This window comes from Podarcis gaigeae (assembly GCF_964106915.1).
Source record: "Podarcis gaigeae genome assembly, chromosome: 1".
In the NCBI taxonomy this organism is placed as follows: Eukaryota; Metazoa; Chordata; class Lepidosauria; order Squamata; family Lacertidae; genus Podarcis; species Podarcis gaigeae.
This window is the reverse complement of record NC_139678.1, coordinates 72,353,943-72,374,054: the sequence shown is the minus strand read 5'-3', so window position 1 is coordinate 72,374,054 and position 20,112 is coordinate 72,353,943. Positions and strand designations below refer to the sequence as shown.

General features: G+C 40.1%; 1 protein-coding gene across 3 annotated transcripts in view; it reads left to right on the top strand.

The window, feature by feature from the left end:
• Positions 1-20,112, top strand: part of USH1C (USH1 protein network component harmonin) — a 124,858-nt gene that overhangs the window by 86,509 nt on the left and 18,237 nt on the right. For 2 of the 3 annotated variants that reach the window (XM_083709725.1, XM_083709724.1), the window contains exons 5-17: positions 445-588; positions 1,388-1,526; positions 7,654-7,762; positions 7,852-7,876; positions 9,246-9,303; positions 9,689-9,792; positions 10,411-10,495; positions 11,028-11,087; positions 11,425-11,481; positions 12,802-12,944; positions 14,180-14,245; positions 17,443-17,567; positions 18,891-18,967. In XM_083709725.1, coding sequence (XP_083565851.1) covers positions 445-588; positions 1,388-1,526; positions 7,654-7,762; positions 7,852-7,876; positions 9,246-9,303; positions 9,689-9,792; positions 10,411-10,495; positions 11,028-11,087; positions 11,425-11,481; positions 12,802-12,944; positions 14,180-14,245; positions 17,443-17,567; positions 18,891-18,967 — 1,192 coding nt within the window. The remainder of the gene's footprint in view (positions 1-444; positions 589-1,387; positions 1,527-7,653; positions 7,763-7,851; positions 7,877-9,245; positions 9,304-9,688; positions 9,793-10,410; positions 10,496-11,027; positions 11,088-11,424; positions 11,482-12,801; positions 12,945-14,179; positions 14,246-17,442; positions 17,568-18,890; positions 18,968-20,112) is intronic. The other variant, XM_083709726.1, reaches the window with a different exon arrangement.

Genomic DNA, 20,112 nt, shown 5'->3' with positions numbered 1-20,112 from the left:
AATGGCATTTTTTTCCAGAATGCTGGCCATTTCATTTCCAAGCGTTTTCTTAGAGGTGGTGAACATTAGTCCTCTGCACAGACAACTGCTGTGTGCAGTTTTGTATTGTGCATGTTGGACAAATGCAGAATCACATAGCATTGGGGTTGTGTAATCCACAAAAAATTGGACTAACAGCCTATACTGATCTTTTATCCACTCTCATTGTAGCTTTCAAATATAGACCCTGCAGCATATTTTACTTTAACTCCATGAACTCCATTTAAATGGAGGTGTCTTATGTATCAAATCAGGTGATTTAACATTAGAAGCAGAAGAAGAATGACTCTTTGGGGCAGGGGTTTTAAGGTAGCGTCATTAAAGCCAGAGAGCATGATATGTCAAGTACATTGTCAGTAGTTAATATTGCATCTCCTTATAACCCTCTTCAATTTCATTTTGTAGATCCATGAATCTTCCAGTGTTGGTGGGAGACCTGAAGTATGTAATCAATGAACCAAGCCGGCTGCCCATATTTGAGGCCATACGCCCTCTGATCCCATTAAAACATCAAGTGGAGTATGATCAGTTAACACCTAAGCGATCTAGGTAGGTTTGATCAATGTACTTCTCTGTATATGAGCACACTTTTTTCTTTTTTGCTAATTGATGAATTCTTACTCTAGAACTCAGCAGTTATTTGCCCCAGTCCTCACCTAAGCTTTGGTGGCCCCCCTCCCCAAAAATCATTTTCAGGATGCCTCTGTTTCTGCAGCAGAAAGTTAATATCAGTTAATCAATCATAGCAGGTCTCCTCCTGAAGTTCTTGGCCTTTTCTTCCTCTCTCATCCTGATAATAAACAGGAGGGAGAGGTGCTCCCTCAGTTCTTACCCTTTGAGCCCAGGAGCCCTGCAGATTAAAGAGCTGTCAGTCTTTTGTTTGTGGAGACTGAGACTAGAATTGTTATTTTTTATATTTTAAGTGGGGCTCTTGTGTCTTTAACAGCTGTGCAGCAGACAGAAGTTGAACAGATGCCTTTTCTAACATGGAAATGCAAATCATTTTTAAAAGCAATACCAGTTTCTATCTGTTGAGACCTGTTATAAGAGTAAGAGTAAAACAAAGAAAAAAAGAGTGGCATCCTTATAAGAGTCTGGGGTACTCAGCCAAGGTAAGGGAGGAGAGCTAATGAAAGTTGGAAGTTGCTCTATATAAGAGGCCTTCCCCTCCCTAAGACTTAGTTGCATGCAATGCAAATACAAGTAATTTGACAAAGTAAAGTATAGGACAACACACTCCACATTCTTCAGAAGCCTTGAAAATCAACACCGGTGAATGGCAGATGGGTACATGGGACTGTTTAAGTAGCAACGGTAAATTCTGTTTATCCTATTCCAACTTTTGCAGAAAACTGAAGGAGGTGAGGTTAGATCGTTTGCATCCTGAAGGACTAGGGATAAGTGTGAGAGGAGGTGTCGAATTTGCCTGTGGCCTTTTTATTTCTCAGCTAATGAAAGGTGGACAAGCAGACAATGTTGGACTTCAGGTGAGAAGGACATTCTGTCTCGTATAGATAGAAAATATCTTATGTATATATTCTATTATTCAAGTTGGTAGAGTTGCTGCTGCTTCCTGAGAAGGGGAGGGGAGAGGTGGCAGCAAGACTGGTGCAGTGCAACACACTACCATGACCACTTTGGTTCTACTGGTGTGTTTGCACTGTCCCAGCCTCATTGCTGCCTCTACCTCCCAGTAAGCAGCATTGACATGAGCACCCCACCATACTGTCCACTAGTAATAAAATGTAAGAATACTGTTTATCACTATAAGCCCTTTTTGCCAGGATGTGAGATTTGACCCCTTCAGGGCTCTTATATCCATTAAGCATTACTCTAGAAGCAATGATATTGTTGCTGTATACCAGGACCAGAAGGCCTGAGTCACTGCTCTGCACTTCATATTCCAAACTTACTTCACATTAAGTTCTGGATTGGAGTGGTCCATTTATGACAATAAAGACTGTAGGAGGAACCTATGTTATGAGCACTAATACACCGATGAACAAGAAAACATGCATAGGACCCATTACAAACCTACACACACAATAAAAATGTGACTTTAATATACAAAAGGATTAGTCCTCCTATTGCATATATTTTAATGGTTAAAACCCGCATTTATACACCCATGTGCCCTCTGTAACTAACATGACACATTTTGAAACCAGTGAACTAAGTTTGTTGCTTCATAATGGATATTCCCATGCATTCCAGTTTCATGAATGGTTTGAAAAAAGCTTAGATCATGAGCCAACCCATACTCAGAAATCTTCCAACAGATGAATAAGAAGGGAACCTCATGAGAGGGGAAAATGTGAATCCATTCCTAGACAAAGGGCATATATGAACAAATAAATCCCACACTTTCCTATTTTGACTTCATTAAAGTAAATCTATTTATACCAAACCAGGAATCTCATTTGCAGCAAATGTAGCTCTGCCTTCCTTGGTTTGTTGATATGTGATGTTAAGAATCAGCTTAAGGTGCCTTCATAATAGTCTGTACAAGACACTTTCTAAAACTTTCTAAGACCAAGTGAACAAGGGGAGTTGACAGGCTGCTCATTGTTCTAAATTGCTGTCTCATGATAAAGCCAAATGCTTCTGAAATTTCACCCATCTGCATTATTTCACTAAATCTCCACACATTTTCCAAGCTAGAAAAAAAATGTAGTCTGGGAAAAGGCATAATGAACTTCTATCATAATATCAGTTTCTGACTCCTTTTTTCCTATACCATTTTGATCCATCCTCCTGACTATGAGAAAATGAGGTAGTTTTTCCACCACTTAAAGTGTGTATGTGTTTCTGTATAATCAAGATACGTAACTGAAACGTTTGTGGCATTGACCTATTTTCTTCTGATTTCTCCTTCTTCTTTTTCCTAAATGGATACAGTTTAGCCTTTTCATGCATTTCATCTGTCTATTTTGTTGCTCTCACAGATACTGTACTCATATCTTTGGGGATTATGTTAACTAAAAAGGCCTGGAGATTATTATGAATAATAGAAGTAAAGAAAACACTAAAAAAGTAAATCTGAAACCATCATGATTCTGCTCTGTATACTTTAGTATAAAAAAGGCCCCCTTTTCAGACTGTAAAAACAAAGGAATGCATGAAACAATTTTCTATTTTAGTTCCCCGCCCCCTTGTTTTCAGTCCCTTAGTCAATTCTTCTGTAATAACATACTGGTGTTTAATACACTGACAAGAGGAAACAGAAAGGTTTTTGCCAAGTCTACATTATAGAAAAGCTAGCAAACATTTATTTCATGAAGAGTGTAGCTTGCCAATAATGTCTTTAATGGCTATTATTGGAGCATTACACACACACACACACACACAGAGAGAGAGAGAGAGAGAGAGAGAGAGAGAGAGAGAGAGAGAGAGAGAGAGAGAGCAATTTATCAAACTTCTTTTGGTGGGGTGGAAATTTGTCCAATTTTGTCTTCCTGTAGTGTGACCAAAAGCCATTAACTCATGTATGTTTTAGACAATATAAGAAGATAGGATTTGTTCTTACACACTGACTGATATTTATACTGGTAGTTGTATAAGTGCCAAATACTGTTGGTCCACACTCAGAAGGAGTCAACCGCTTACTGTGGCAGCCTAATTTATGGAACTCCTTGCAGATACAAAGCCTTGGCAATACTGTCTTCAATACCTGCTAAATACTTTTCATTTTTGATTAGGTTTTGTTAAGTCTAGACAATTTCAAAGTGTTAATTTTATCTGGATTGGGTCAATTTTAGTACCGGTACTTGTTGTAAAGTTTGGTTTTACCAGTATTTTCCAATGAATATTTTGTATTCTTCTCTGTAAACTGCTTCAACTATTTTCCCGATTAAACAGTAGATAAGTCTTGTTAAAGAAAGGAGTGAAAATAAATATATGTGCAGAACCAGCCCCAAAGCCCAGCCACAAGAACATCAATCTCCCGCTGCGAGTCAGTAGAGGGAGCGATAGGGGCCGCAGGAGACCATGGAGACTGCTGAGGGTGGAGCAAAAGAAAGCATTCTGCATGGATACAGTTTGCATTTGGAAAAGGAAAGAAAGAAGTCTGGCTACTTGCTGGATGACAAGAAGCAGTCTTTGGGAGAAAGTGAAAACAGGAATCTCTCTGATTTACCTTTGTTACATAATGGTGTATTCAATTGTGTATTCAAATTTGATACACTACGTGACATTTGTACACAGACAGTGAACAATAAGCAGGAAAGATAAGCAAGAGAAGCATTATGGACATATTGCCTCCTGAAGCTAACCTCTTCATGCAGAAAATTTTCATTTATGCTGGGGCTGAAAGGTCCAAAGAGAGAACACCCCCTCCTCTCTATCAATAAGGGATTTTACAGTTTAAAAAATTCCCCAGTAGGTGGAGCAAACACATCATTCCTAATATCAGTGAAGACAATTATTTTATTCCACTCTGCATGCCGTGCAAGTAGTACTTTGAATCTAAACTAAAACCTTCTTCTCCCTGTAGAATTGTTGGTTAATCTTCTAGGAAGGGCTTTTGTGCATTTAGCAAGTGCATGGTATGAACGAAATAATAAGCAACAACAAGGGGAAAGATCTGCTAAATTTGTATCAGTTATGTAGCTATTAATGGCACAGGATGCTTATCTAGAAACAAAACAAGCAGACATTAACTCTCAACTATGTTGCAATGCCCTTGTGATGTTTGCTCTTTCTCACTTTTGTCTTGTTGCACCTTTGTACATATTTCATCTACATCCAGGATAGCTATCCTGCCTCACATTGTGGGGGGCTGATACAGGCTTCCAAGCAAATTTTTCTAGCCTGCTCTTCCCTCAACCCCACTGATTCAGCAATGGGGAAAAGTAAAAGTTAAAGCAGACGAAGTGTTGGGATGGAACCTTGGTAGCTCTCTCTTTATGCAACGTGTTAAATTGAAAGAGTTTTTAAAAAATGAATTAGTCCTTTGCAATGCGGATGACATTTTAAATAGATATTCAAGCACAAAGAGGCAGACATCAAAGTTGCAAAAGCAGCTTCAGGCAAGGCAATAGGCCAAATTAGATCTCTTATGCAGTGGCAGAGGGGAACTCCATTGATGGGATCTGTATCCAACTCATGAAAATTCAACTCAGTCCTAGCAAATGTGAATACAGTAAAGGGGAAAAGCAACCGCATCTGCTTTGCTACACCATTCCAATAGATGAGCGGCACATAATTTCAAACAGAAGTTAACACTACTGTAAATAGCAAGGTCTGAGGAAGGGTTTGTGGGCCCCAGAGCAATCCTGGGTCAGGGCTTTCATGCCAGATTGTTGGGGCAAGGTGGTGGTACCTGATTAAATAAGCCGTGGCAAATGAAATTTTAAAAAGACTTATACACACCACAGATCAGGTTCTCTGTGTTTACCACAGTGATTAAGTGTATCAACTAACATCTGTTTAGCATGTGATTTCCTTGGCTGGAAAATATGGCCTGAAATCAGTAATTTCAGGATTGAATTAAATTAAACTTGACTCATTATGTGAGTAAAACAAGTATCATGCAATGATAACTGATAAGCAAGTGCCGTAAACCAAAGCTGAGCAGCAGCCCACTGAAAGAATGCATTGTTCTTGCAGTTCACCTTAGCGTGCCCATACTAGCTTTCCGAGCCCATCAGATGGAAGCAATATTGTTAAAACGAGCTTTTAGTAGACTACAAAGGGAATTAATTGAATTTAGGATTTGATTGAATAAAATGGCATGTAGTCAGTGGTTGGCGCTTATGCAACAAAACTAAAAACAAACCCTTTGCATAATTTAGGCAGTAGTGGACAGTGAGGCAGGGCTGCCCTACTCACCTGAGCTACTTCCGGCTGGCTTGCTACTGCATATAGGGAGGGAGAGGAGCAAGGCAGAATCAAAGGCAGCGTGGTGCAAACAAGCCAGCAAGAGCACTGAATTACCTCTGCTGCAGCATTTGCTCCTTGCTGCCACCTTGCCCCTCTCCTTCCCCATCCCAATACGCAGCAGAGACTCAGATTTAGGGAGGTCAGGTGAGTGGCACAGGTCCACCACGCCATCCACTGTTGGATCTAGAGGGGCTGCTGTGTGGATTTGTTACAGCAAAAACAGCATGAAGTCTTAAAGACTTACTTAATACTTTGGTCTCAATAAATCCTGGAAACAGCTAGCTCACTACAGAAAATAATTCTCTCTGTGCCTGTTTATTTATTTTAGTCTTTCTATGCCTATTCATCACCAGCAGACACTTATCAAGAGTGGACCTTGAACTCACTGGATTGGAGTCTCTGTATTCATCAGCACTGAGCACAGCATTATGGCACACTTACTTTATTGCTATTGACATTTCGGCTTCACTTTGCACCAAAATTAAAAATATTCTCTACGTACTCGGGATATATATTTACCTACTTATTTAGGTGAACACTACATACATCTAATGAACTTACATATTTTATGTATTTGAAGGTGTCATGCAATATTGTGGTCTTCACTAGAATTTTACTATGTAATTTAGTCTTTGCATCATTTGCTATGCTCAGTCTTTAGTTGTTGCTGTTAAGAGACTGCGAAATTTTACTGCCTCCATGTGGAGACGGTCTAAAAGCACTTACTCATGTTAGTGGCTAGGTTGTTGGTATGCAATATATATCTATTGTCCTGAACATTGAATTAAATGAAGTAATGTACTGTAGACTTTAGCTGGATGTCTAAAGTAAGTAACTATTAATTTAGGTCCATCACCAGGTTATTTATGGCAGAATGCAATGCAATAAAATTGCATAGATTCTGATTATACTGAACTGTTCCCTAGGGCTTAACAGCAGGAAATGCAAGTCAATGACCAAATAATATACTCCATCAAAGTATACAAAGGATACAGTTCATCCCAGAATCAGCTTTGATGTATGATCCCAAAACTGTACCTTCAATGGCTTGGATCCTAAGTTGCTCTTCTATTCATAGGACTTTTCCTCTTAATGAAATTCACTCTGATCCTGCTGGCAGATAGTGGAAGGGAGACTATTTTCACCAATTCCTCCTTTCCCCTGCACCCTCAGGGTCACCTCTCATGGTGCTTCAGATGGTCCTCTAACTGTGTAGAGAAGATTTTTGGAGGTCACAGGTGGAAAGGGGAATTAGGGGGCATCCTATTCCATTCACTCAGAGTTCCATTCACTCAGAGTTAGGATCTCAGCTGATACACATAAAATAGCTGAAAGAAATAAAGGATTGCTGGACAAAACAATAATGTACTTCTCAGCAAGGGAGCATATATAGGCTACTCAGATGTGATCAAGCAACTGCATAAAACTTGAAAGTTGTCATTTGGCCATTCCCAAAGATGTGTTCCATTAATTTCACAGCAGGATATGTCTCATTTCTACACAAAAAAAGCCTTCTTTCAAACGGATTGTCAACTTGAAATTGTTTGTTCCTTCTGAAACATACTATATAAAATACTATTTTCACAGAATCTTAGAACTGCAGAGTTGAGGGTGATCACAAGGGTCATCTAGTTCAACTCTCTGCAGTGCAGCAATCTTTTGTCCAACATGGGGCTTGAACCCACGACCCCAACTCAGCTTCCATCTCTCTCTCTCTTTCTTTTTTAAACTAAGGTTGGAGATGAGATTGTTCGAATAAATGGATACTCCATTTCTTCATGTACTCATGAAGAAGTGATTAATCTTATTCGCACAAAGAAAATTGTGTCTATAAAAGTGAGACGTGAGTAGAACATTGTTTTGATATTTTGCTTAAATTCCCATACTTTTGTGCTATTGTGGCAACTGACAGTAAACTTTATTTCATTGCAGACGTTGGCATGATACCTGTGAAAAGGTAATTGTCTTTTGGCTAAATGCATATTTTACATACAATATGGAATGTATCTAATAATTTACAGTGGTACCTCGAGTTACAAACACCTCAGGTTACAAACGTTTCAGGTTACAAACTCCGCTAACCTGGAAGAGTTACCTCAAGATGAGAACTTTGTCCCAGGATGAGAACGGAAATCGTGTGCCGGTGGCACAGCAGCAGCAAGAGACTCCATTAGTGAAAGCACACCTCTAGTTAAGAACAGTTTCAAGTTAAGAACGGACCTCCGGAACGAATTAAGTTCGTAACTAGAGGTACCACTGTACACTGCTTCTGACACTTTCCTCTGCTTAGTAACACCACATTTTGAAAACTACAGTTTTATGTTGTTGACTTCCATCTTTCTTGGGATTCAATGTAGTACACCTACGGGGGGGGGGGAGGAGTCAAACAGCTGCGTTAGCAGCACTGAAGTGACCTTCCTAGGGCACAAGCCTGGGCAGTGTATATGGAAGTCTTGGGCTGCCAAGATAACAAGGCCTCTGGGCCTCACTGATGTGGTCCAAAGGAAAGCAGAGCAATACATTTGGCACTAGCTTGGCTGCAGGAATTGTCAGAAGGAGGTGTACAAGTTGCCATCCAACTATACTGGGGACTCCACTCTGGACTTGTATAGGGTTTACTGCTTAGCCTTTTCTTCTCCCTCTACAACACATACAAAAACTACCTTCTTCTCTGTTGGACCCACTCATCTGCTCAATCTGCCAAAGTCTGTCTTTGCATGCAGTGGAAGTCCCTAACTCACTGTGGGTTTGAGACCCTTTGGCTACCTTCACCTGGCTTAGCTGTCAGTCAAAGCTGTTTCCTGGGGTGTGACCGCTGTCGCATGCTGACAGCTTCTAGGAGCCACAGGTGAAAGCTGAGTGCAGGGTGGGGACCAAAGGTGAGCAAACTACCCCAGAAGTAGCACACTGTGTCCTGCACAGAGGTACTACACAGTTTTATTTCAATGGGATTTAGCACGTACAAGTCTATGTTGAATTGGAGCCATTCACTTTACCTGAGGTTTTTCCTTTTAAAAAGCCATTATGCTCCTAAAGTGCTTTTATTAAAATTATTTGTGACCAAAGTTCGACCAACACAATCTTACTTGACCTGTATATTGGGGATCATATGGCTTACAGCCAAACAAGTATTAGCTCTCCAAAGTCTTTTAAAATCACCAACAGCCAGCTGACAGAAAACTGTTTAAACATCCCAACTGGTCCACAGCAAGGGGAATTTAGGTTGCAACCCAACATCAGGAGGTGTGGTATGAAAGCATCCACAGTGCATTACTTATTTAAGCATCTTTTCTTTGTTCATATCTAACCACTTATATATTTTCTAGTTCTACTGATGAGCCTCTCAAGTGGCAGTTTGTAGACCAATTTGTATCAGATCCTGGGGTAAGCATTAAGAAAATAACTTTTGCTGCAAATTTTAAACTCTGTGCTCATAATAAAATTTTGCATTGGACCTATTTTTATAATATAGTGTTTTGGGCACTGTACAAAATTGTTTGGTTTACACTGAGTACATTTGGAATGGGATGACTGTATGAATTATTTCCAAAACACTTTTGGATATAGCCATGTGGGGAATTGAGTTCATTATATGATAATGCTGAGTATGTGTAAACCTATCAACAATAACTTATGTATTTCCTTCCGTATCCCCCGATGCTTTGCAAAACTTTATCTAGACTTTGATGGTGGGCAAAAAATCAGCATGCCTTTTTAGCTAGTGGACTTCTATGTCAGAAACTCTGTTGCCCTAATTTTTGTGTTTTAGGAAGGTAAAAGCAGTGTTGCAGGTCTTGCATCATCTGGAGGAAAAAACCACAGAGAAAAGAAAGTTTTCATTAGCTTGATTGGTACAAAGGGCATGGGATGCAGGTGAGCTGCCATTTATTTCTCATCACTCATTTCATCTGGAAAATATAATGGATGTGATCTAGCCAAAATTAAGAAGGGTTTAACTGTGACTGGATCTTAAGTTAAATACATTTATGCAAATGATAGTGTTCAGAACCAGATATAAGCTGCTGCACACATCACTTGTCCATTATTGGTCAAAGCTGCAACTCTTTTCATCTTTGGGTAATGTGTACTGATGGTAGGCATCTCTTTACTGAATTACTGTGCAAAGAATTGTTCATTACCAATAATTAATGAGGTAGCAAAATCAATTGATTATATCCTCTTCTCATATGGACTAAGGCATGACTCGATTTCTTTTATACAGTACTTCTTTGGCATGCTGAGAAAAGTTGTGTCATGTCTAATTGTGCAACAGTGTTGACTGTGATAGAATATTAGTGTTAGTGGGTTGTTACACCAATTGTTGGCACCAAGAGAGCTTAAATGAGGTACATTTGCTGTACATCTGATCCAACGTATTCTCATCAATCTGAAAGTAACCAAGTTATTTACAGTACTTGGTTATTTGACCATGATTGTTTTCTCGCATTATTCCATTGTGTAATGTCATTTTGTTTTCATTGTTTATTCCAGCATTTCCAGTGGTCCCACACAAAAACCAGGCATTTTCATAAGTAATGTGAAACCAGATTCTCTGTCTGCAGAAGTAGGGTTAGAGGTAAGTGTAATGTTGATGAAACCATCTGATTCCATGATAGCCCCATGCTGTCCCCTCTGCCGACAGAAGGCATCTATTAGAGGAAAGGGGAGGGAAGAAATTTTGAGAGTTCTCTATTGTCCTCACATCTTCAATCTACTCCAGAGTGTGCTTCAGTCCTCCAGAGCAGAATTTGGGTCATACAGAGGCCTGCAACAAAACTAGAACAACCAAGAATTGCCATCTTCCCTGTACTATGGATGGATGCCTCCCATCAACAGAGGGGACAGCACTGGTTATTGTCCGTGACAGGTCTTATGTTGAAATGGCCATGTTAAAGGAAACAAAATCAGTGGTGTCTTCCAGACACCAATGCAAAGTGAATAAATTCAATAAGATTGAAAGGTTAAAAAATATCCCAATGTTTACCTCAATCTTCAAACTAGTTGTTCTGAAGTGGTGTCACTTTTCTGAAACAACTGGTTTGAGAACTGAAGTTTGTGTGAGAACTCTGCTGAAGCTTCAAGTATCTTGTTTGTTTCCTTGCTTTCAGGTTGGTGATCAGATTGTTGAAGTAAATGGAATGGACTTTTCTAATGTGGATCACAAAGAGGTAATGAAAAGGGCCAAGTTGTCATCTTCTCTTAAACTGAAAATGGACATCTTACACTAACTTTTAATCAATCTGTTTCACAACTCTCAGATTTTTAGGAATCAGCCAAAAAATATTGGAGTATAGTTTAAAATGTTTGAATCCAGGCACTGCTGTCACTACAAAGCCATCTGCTTTGTTTTAACTGTCCTGCTCTTAGAATGAGATTCAGTCAGCATCATTACCAGGTGGAGAGGGTGCCACTGTTGTTGTGCTGTGTACACCTTTGCAGCTGGACAAAAACATGCATGTAAATATGTTATCCTTTCCTCTCCCCCACCCCCCACCATTTTTTCAGGCTGTGAAGGTGTTGAAAAGCAGTCAAACCCTGACTATCACGGTTGTAACTGGAGCCGTAAGTATGAATGTCATCGTAATCAGCAAAGACCCTGTGAAAATCTAGAAAGCCACTGTATTCACACTGGTTTTCAAAGTACATATGCTATCCAGAAACTGGGGATGGGAGACATACTCAATTCCAGTATAATCTAGATTCAAATTGATTGTTTGGGGTTTAAGTAGTTTAAGTAATTTATGAACATCTGAATGTCATCTTTTAGAGACATCAGCAGTTCACTGATCAGTTTCTCTGAACTGGTTGTATTTTATTGTGCATATTATTTTGTTCATTTTACGGCATGTGAAAATATTTTAGACCCTCAAATAAGCCTTGAATGTTCAAGGGAGAGTTAGAAATCCTTCCAGGGGGCAACATATTTACCCCATAGTTCTCATTTACTCCTGCACATGTAACCACAGGGAAAGCAGCCATGAAAAATTGTCTTCTATAGCTAGCCAAATAAGACATTGCCTGTTTGTTACAATGATCATGTATGAATGCAGTGCATCTGCACAACAGCCCACAAGGGTACACAGCTCTGCAAGTGACTTAAATCAATTTCACTAACATTAATCATGTTTCAAGGTAGTATAGCTCTCCCATCAAACATGACACTGTGCTTAGACTGATTTTCAGCTACATTTTTTGACCCATTCTTTCAGATAGCAGTGTGACTAACCTAGTTCCTAAAATATATTCCCATTCCCCTCACAACACAGTCAAAATGCTTGTATAACCAGCTAGGCATAACACCTCTTGATGCTGTAGACACACCATTCAGTGTGAAAATATGCAGTTACAAGAAGATAGAGGTGAAATACTTCTGAAATACTGTATACACATTGAAGGTAATGACAGTGTCAAGCACAAAGCTAAAGTGAAAAAGCATGGCATTTCATGTATCTAAAATAGACTTATAATCAGACATATATAAATCTGAGTTTCACACTAATAATCTGGATTTCATATTTCTCGTAATGAAACCCCCTCCAAAAAAAAGAACTCAGAAAATTAAAATTTTTGCAACATTTTGTATTCACTTAAAAGAGGTTTTATATTCCTACTGATGGCTAGATAGATAGATGATAGATGAGAGAGAGAGAGAGAGAGATATCTTATTTATAAGATTTACAAATCTAAGTCATAAAATTTATTACCAATCAATAACTACAATAGCTCTTTTTTATACATCTGCTAGATAAAAGCAACCATTTTCATTGCCTAGGGAAAAAAGTATTGTCAATGTGTATTACCTGGCAGATCTTCAAAGTGAGAAGAAGTCTATACAAATTTGCTAACAAAACTTAATTAACAGGGATTTGAAATAATATTTAGGGGAAGGAGCTGTTTATGACTGAAGAGGAGAAGCAGAGGGAAGAGACTAGCCGTGAGTTGGAGCGGCAAGAACTGATGCGCCAGAAGAGGCTTGCACTGGAGACCAATAAGATCCTGAAAGAACAGCAAGAAAAGGAGAAATTGTAAGATCTTGGGGATGCATCGGGTTTGCTAAATTAACTGTGGTGTAAATGTGCTAGTGCTGAGGCTTATCATGTGTAGGAAGCTTCTTAACTAACTTTGCCTTCTTCTGGAGGCCTCGGGGCACTGCCATGACTATCATTCTCAATTGAGATTGTTGTGGCTTCTGGGTAGTACATTAGATTTCTTGGCAGCTGGTAGATAGGAAATTTGATGTTGAACAAAAGCATAACATAGCCTTTGGGGGGGGGGGAACCCAACAACTTCAATTACCAGTATGTGTCCTGATTTACAAAGCTATACACAGGGCCAGCCAACGCATGAGGCAAGGTGAGGCTGCCGTCTCAAGTGGCAGGATCCACAGGGACAGCAGATCCAGCTTCCAAGGAAGGCATTGCCCACTGCTGCCACCATGATGGCAACAACAGGTGCAGTGTACACCTTGGATGAAGGATCTGCCACCTCCGCAGCAGCTACTACCCCTCTTGGCAAATAGGAGGCGCTGCAGGTGTCTTCCCACCCTTGTTCCTTATTCCTCCCTCCCCACCTTGTTTCCGATGTACCTTCGACAACTTTCACATGATTTTTTCATGTGAAATTCAACATTTTGATGAATAAAACGCAGACTGCAGTCTTGATCGGTCATACTACAGACAACCCTAACTACTTTTGCAAGACAGGGTATGAGCCTAACATTAGGGTGGCAACATTGTTGAGAGATGCCGCGGGGGGAGGGGTCAGGAAATCTCATAGTTCCCATGTACACATCTCATATTTGAGTACGTGCTTGGAGCTTCCCATGCTTATTAAATATTTGTGGTGGAAAGCAGTGTCAGAGGGTAGCAAACAAGGCTGCTGAATTTGTGACTCATCAGACTGTACAAAGTCTGGTCTATGCATGTTAGTTCCCCTGTTCTTGCAGTTTCAGGCAGGCAACCAAAGCAAGAAGCTTAGTAAAATGCTCGTGGGCCACCAGTTATGTCTGATGGCTATATAGGTTTAGCTCAGGCATAGGCAAACTTGCCCTCCAGGTGTTTTGGGACTACAACTCCCATCATCCCTAGTTAACAGGACCAGTGGTCAGTGATGATGGGAATTGTAGTCCCAAAACATCTGGAGGGCCGAGTTTGCCTGTGCCTGGTTTAGCTGGTCAAAAGCATTTTCTTCATCAAAGTTATTTTTCCATATAATGTAGTTCGGTTAAAAATTCCAAATTGTCCCCCCCCTTTTTTTGTAGGCGAAAAATGGAGATTGCACAAAAAGCTGCAGAGGAGGAGGAAAGATACCGTAAAGAAATCGAACAGTTAAGTTATCTCTTAGTTCATTTCTCTCCCGCACGCACACACCTGCATTTGGTTATTTTCCCTCTATGATTCCTTTTTTAAAAGGATTTTATGGTTTGGGGAAAGGGTGAAGCAGGATAGATGCATTGTCATTCCATCCCCCTGTCAAAGCAGTGGCGTAGCGTGGGTTGTCAGCACCCGGGGCAAGGCAAGTAATTTGTGCCCCCTAACCCGTGGATTTGCGCCCCCTAACCCTAACCCCCAGATGTTGCGCCCGGTCTGGCCGGCCCCCCTGCACCCCCCACGCTACGCCACTGTGTCAAAGTCCCCTACTCTGCACCACTTCAAATTGCAGAAGGATAAATCATGTGTCCTCCCCTGTATAAAAGCTCCCTGCACACAGAAAACCAATATGTGAGGGAGAAGTCTTCCCAAGAATGCTTCCCCTTGACACTGGCAAGGGCTGTATTGCCATGCACTCCTTCTGCCTGCAATCCAAAGTGGTATAGCACAAGAAAGCCAGTACCAGGTGCTATTTCTGAATTTGCAGCTTGACTCTCAGTTTTAAATTTATTTCAGTCTCAAATTATTGAGGCATCCAGATGTCCATAACTGTTTGTTTGTTTGTTTGTTTGTTTGTTTGTTTGTTTGTTTGTTTGTTTGAATGCCTAGCCTTCCCACACCTAAAGCTCAATGTAATTAGCAATGGCATTAGGAAAGAAATATGAAACTCCAATAAAGTAGCTTAAATCCAAAATAAATCCCATTTGCCACTGGAACCTCAATATCAGTCTGAGGGAAACACATATACAGTGGTACCTCAGGTTACATACGCTTCAGGTTACATACGCTTCAGGTTACAGACTCCACTAACCCAGAAATAGTGCTTCAAGTTAAGAACTTTGCTTCAGGATAAGAACAGAAATTGGGCTCCAGTGGCGCGGCGGCAGCAGGAGGCCCCATTAGCTAAAGTGGTGCTTCAGGTTAAGAACAGTTTCAGGTTAAATAGGGACCTCCGGAACGAATTAAGTACTTAACCTGAGGTACCTACCACTGTATACTGTTGTAGTGATAAAACGTATTGTGCTTGCTACATGTTCACTTTACACATTGCTTTCCATGAAGCATGTACAGCAGTCATGATATTCTGCCACTTGACTACAGATCCTTCCTACTGATCTACACTGTTGCCCTTCTGTGTGGCAAATGCCTGCATCAGCTCACCTGAAAACGGGATCCTGCATGAAAACTAATCTCAGGGAGCTGTGAAGAAAACTAGCTGAATAATGAGCTCTATTAGAATGCATTTCTGTATGGTGGCATTGCAAGTTAGGGTACCATGGGAATGATCGTGTCCCAAATGTTGAGGTTCAGCAGTGGGGAGGTGGATGTGGTGGGGAGGCTGGTACAATGCAAATACCCCAGCAGGATTGCTGGGGTCTTCCTGTTGCCTCTCTTCTCCCCCTCCCAGTATGCAACATTGACTCCCTGTTGGGAAGATAGTGTAGAGGCTTAGTACCACCTGATGAGCCAATTCCATTCAGATCAATGGATCATGGATTTAATCCATGTTTAACTTATCTGCCAGCTTTATTGTTCACTTGTTTACATATACAGAGGGCAGGACTCCATGGTAATTAACCTGCCACATGGTGTTTACAGTCTGAAATTTAGCACAGAGGAAAACAACAGAGGAGGTGGAAGATAGTAGAGATGGGGTAAACTGGGAAGGAATATGCAGCTGTTTCAGCTGCATGTGACTTGGGTCTTACAGACTAAGTTGCAGTAGGGCATGGGAACTAGGGGTGGTGCCAAAAGATTAACTGGAAGCTTTACTAGAAGCAAATGTGCTGGTGCAGTTTACTCACATTGCTCATTCTAAGCTGTGATACTTACCATAAGTATAAGCCAGACTATTGGAAATATTTGGATCCTGTTTTAACTCCAGTTCCGAAAGTAAACAAACAAACAAACAAACAAACAAAAACATAGAGCATGAGGCTCTATGGCTCTTTCTTGTGCATTTTACCCATAAATTATGAGCAGGTTGCGATATTAACCATCTCAAAATCATGATGAAACTCATGGTCAGGTTTGCTAAAGTTATGTAATTATTGCCTTACCTACACCATTTTGTAGTGTTAAGAGTGTATTAGTTTGCACTGTGTCATTCTCCTCCTCCTCCTGTTGCTTTTGCATTTTAAGAGATCTGAAAAACTGGTTTTTATGTGTGCATGTAACACTTGTGCAGCAGTTGGGGCTTGGTTTTTAAGTGGTTCCAGGGCTTGGACTCATGTCACTGGGGTTGGTCCAGGAGATCTTAAAATGTACAGCAGGAATGGGGAATCAGTGATCCTCCAGAAGTTTTGTGAATTACATTTCATTTCATTTCATCCCTTACCTTTGGCCATGCTGGCAGATACTGATGGGAACTAAAGCCCAGCATCATATATAGGACTACTGGCCTCTCATATCTGATATACAACGTAAAAATATGAGGTAACTGGGTTCCAGAAGCTGGCCCAAAAGTAAAAGGCTAGGGTGATTATTTTTTGTTCAGTAGCAACACTAGATCTAGCCAAAGTTAGAAAATTTTTAGCTTCATTTATTTCAAAGGAAAAAACCTCATCTCTTCAGCTGAAATAAATAGGATTTCAGAGTACTTAACTTTGGCTGACTCACACTTCATTTTAATATGCAGTTGAAAGGTCTGGATATTTTTAAAGTGTAAGTGATGAAAGATAAAATAAGCAGACTCAAGTGTTCCCATGTAAAACTAAGCCAAACTATGGCTTAGTGTGAGTAAGCAAGCACGCTGGTACCCAGAGCAAAAATCATGGTTGCTTCACTCCTCCTGTGGTCCTACTGTGCACTGCTTGTAACTAAGCCATGGTTTGGGCTACTATTGCATGGAAACCTAGGCTCATGGTTTGTCTTGCTTCAAACAAACCATGAACTGAAAGTGTTTTTTTGCTTACCACTGGAGGTTTGTTTAGAGGAGACGAAACACTAAGCTGGGTTCACACATAATGATAAATAAAACTATGGTTTCGCTTCAGGTAGTGTAGTAGGACTAAGTGAAGAAGGGAAGTGGCCATGTTTTTTGCCATGTGTGCCACACTCTTGCTCAGCTATGCTTAGTCGTACATGTGAACTGGGCCAGTCAGCCTCCATTTAAAAAAAGAAATCCAACTGAATACTTTATACTCCTTTTCAGGATAAAGGCAGAAGAGGAGAAATTTAAAAAGCAATGGGAAGAAGACTGGGGTCATAAAGAGCAATCAAAGTCTCCCAAAACTGTAGTTGCAGAAGTACATAGGCCTCCTCAACATAAACATCGAAGTAAGTAAAAAAGTATTCATCCAAGACAGTGTTAGAACATCATTAACTACAACTTACAACTCTGTATTTCTCACAAAACATCTGCTTGGTGAGAAGCTAATGCCTTTGGGCTGTGGAAATGAGTGCCTGGTGTAGTCATCAATTCTTTTCCTCTTTCTATTAACTTGATTAAGTGTTACAGATTCAGGGGAGCTTTTAATAAGAAGGAAGATAAAAATGAACTGAGGAAGAAAAAGTAGAACTCAGTTCCACACAACACAACACAACACATCAAAACAAGGATTAGTTCCAGGAGATCAGTACAGTTGTACCTTGGTTTTTGAACAGCTGAGTTCTCGAACGTTTTTGCTCCCGAACGCCGCAAACCCAGAAGTAACTGTTCAAGTTTGCGAACTATTTTTGGAAGCTGAATGTCTAACAGGGCTTCCGTGGCTTCCGACTGGCTGCAGGAAACTCCTGCAACCAATCAGAAGCCGCGCTTTGGTTTCTGAACGTTTTGGAAGTCGAACGGACTTCTGGAACGGATTCTGTTCGACTTCCAAGGTATGACTGTACTGGTTGCCTGACTGGTTGGACAGTCAGAATCGTTATAGAATCATTTTCACTGCTGTGTTGTGACTTCTGGCTGTAATGGATGGATGGCTGGCATTTCAATTCATTCTAGAATAGCATTGCAGAATCCTTTCTGCCCAATCCTTCAGAGTCCAGAAGTAGAGGGTTCATTTGCAGAACAGCACTATAATGCCCAGTCCCTTTTGAATAGTATATGTGTTTAAAAATAAGTGTTCTTGCTTGAACCATAGAGTTCATCTGATTGTCAAATATATAGCCAGTGAATCAATCAGCTTGCTCCATTATATGAATCCCCCACAGCTCTCCTTCCATATTACACCAGTGTAGCTGTCTCTATTCAGCTCTATTTAGGTATATGTGTTCCAAAATAGCACTTGTAAAGAGACCACTGTTCTCTCACAATTTCATTATACTGATTACAGTTTCCAATACTAGCATAGTATCTCTAAGGCTAGGGATGGAGAGAACAAGGAAGTGACTTGCACTGAATTTAATCCTCCGCTGCCTTGATGAATTAAAACATGAAATGGCATGATACAGAGATGTCAGTTGTCAGTAAGTCCCTTCTCTTCTTTAGCTATTGAAAGCTTCTTCAGCTTCCTCAAAAATTAAATCAGAAGAAAACATGCTTAACTTCTTCAGGGACTCTCCCTTTGTGTCAATTCTTTCCAATCCATTGGCGGTGTGGAACACCCAAAGTATTATCATTTCTTTCCCCCCCTCTGTTTCTTTCTTCTTCTGTTTCTCTAGTAGATGTAGATGAAACTGCACTTGACCATTCTGCAGCAGGTGATATGGCTGGAATGAAGTCGAAAGAGAGTCAACAGGTTTGCTGTAACACCTTGGCTTCCTATCTTGACTTTGATGCTTCCTGCACTCCTCTTCCTCCTGACAGTCAGTCTTAATGATGGACTGGCCTACACCTGTCTTCCTTATTCCACAATTATCTTCTTAGGGACACTACTTATATTAACTTGCTATGCTAGACACGTATATATAAATATCGAGCAAGTAAGGAATGTCGTGCATGATCTTTGAGCAATACAGGAAATAATACTGGATTCGCCCAGCAAGGGATTTTTATGGGTCCTGTTTTCTAATACTGGAAACTACAACAGTGTTCTGGGGGGTGGCTCAACTCATGCTGTGAGAACCCAGGAGTAAGCTAAGAAACTAGCCTGTTACATTTTTGCTAAATGTTCATTGACCACAGTACATCAGGATGTAAAGCCTATAGAATCGGGCAAAACAGAATTCATAAAAATGTAATAGTTTGTTACATTAATTCTGATTCAGTAAATTTGTCTAATAGCTTTTGAACGTTATAAGCTTTTCTGGGCAAAGAAGAAAAATAAAAGGGAAATTGCATTCTTAACTAACATCCTTGGCTGTTGGTTATCTGAATGTCTAAAGGAAAGGGGAACAGATGCCACTGTGATTGTGTGTGTGCGTACAAAATTTAAACACAACAAAAATTAGTGTAGCTGGTGTTGAGCTGATCTAGAACCAGTGAAAGTAAAACTGGCTAACTGCTAAAATTCATTACATAAATTGCAGTTAATTGCTAGAGAAATCTGCAATATATATAGTGACTATATGAACAGAATTGTGTTGTTTCAGTAGGCATATAACTATTTCAATTTGCACACTTTGCGTTAAATAAAGTAATTTGATTATTGCACACTATTTTTATTGAAAAAATGTAGCTTAATTATTCCTATTTACAGAAAGTTGCATGTTGTGAAACAACCATCAAATCATTGTGGGTTTTTATTTATACTTGGGTTCAGAGCTTTGGTTTATATTGAACTAAATTCTACTCAGAGTACACCAATTGAAATTAATGGGCCCAAATTAGCTATAGCCATTAATTTTAATGTGTCTACTCTGAGTGTGAATAATGTTTAATAGAACTCTCAATGGGCACAGAGCTCCTGTGTGTTTGTGTTTCCTTGTTCACACAGCTCTAAAC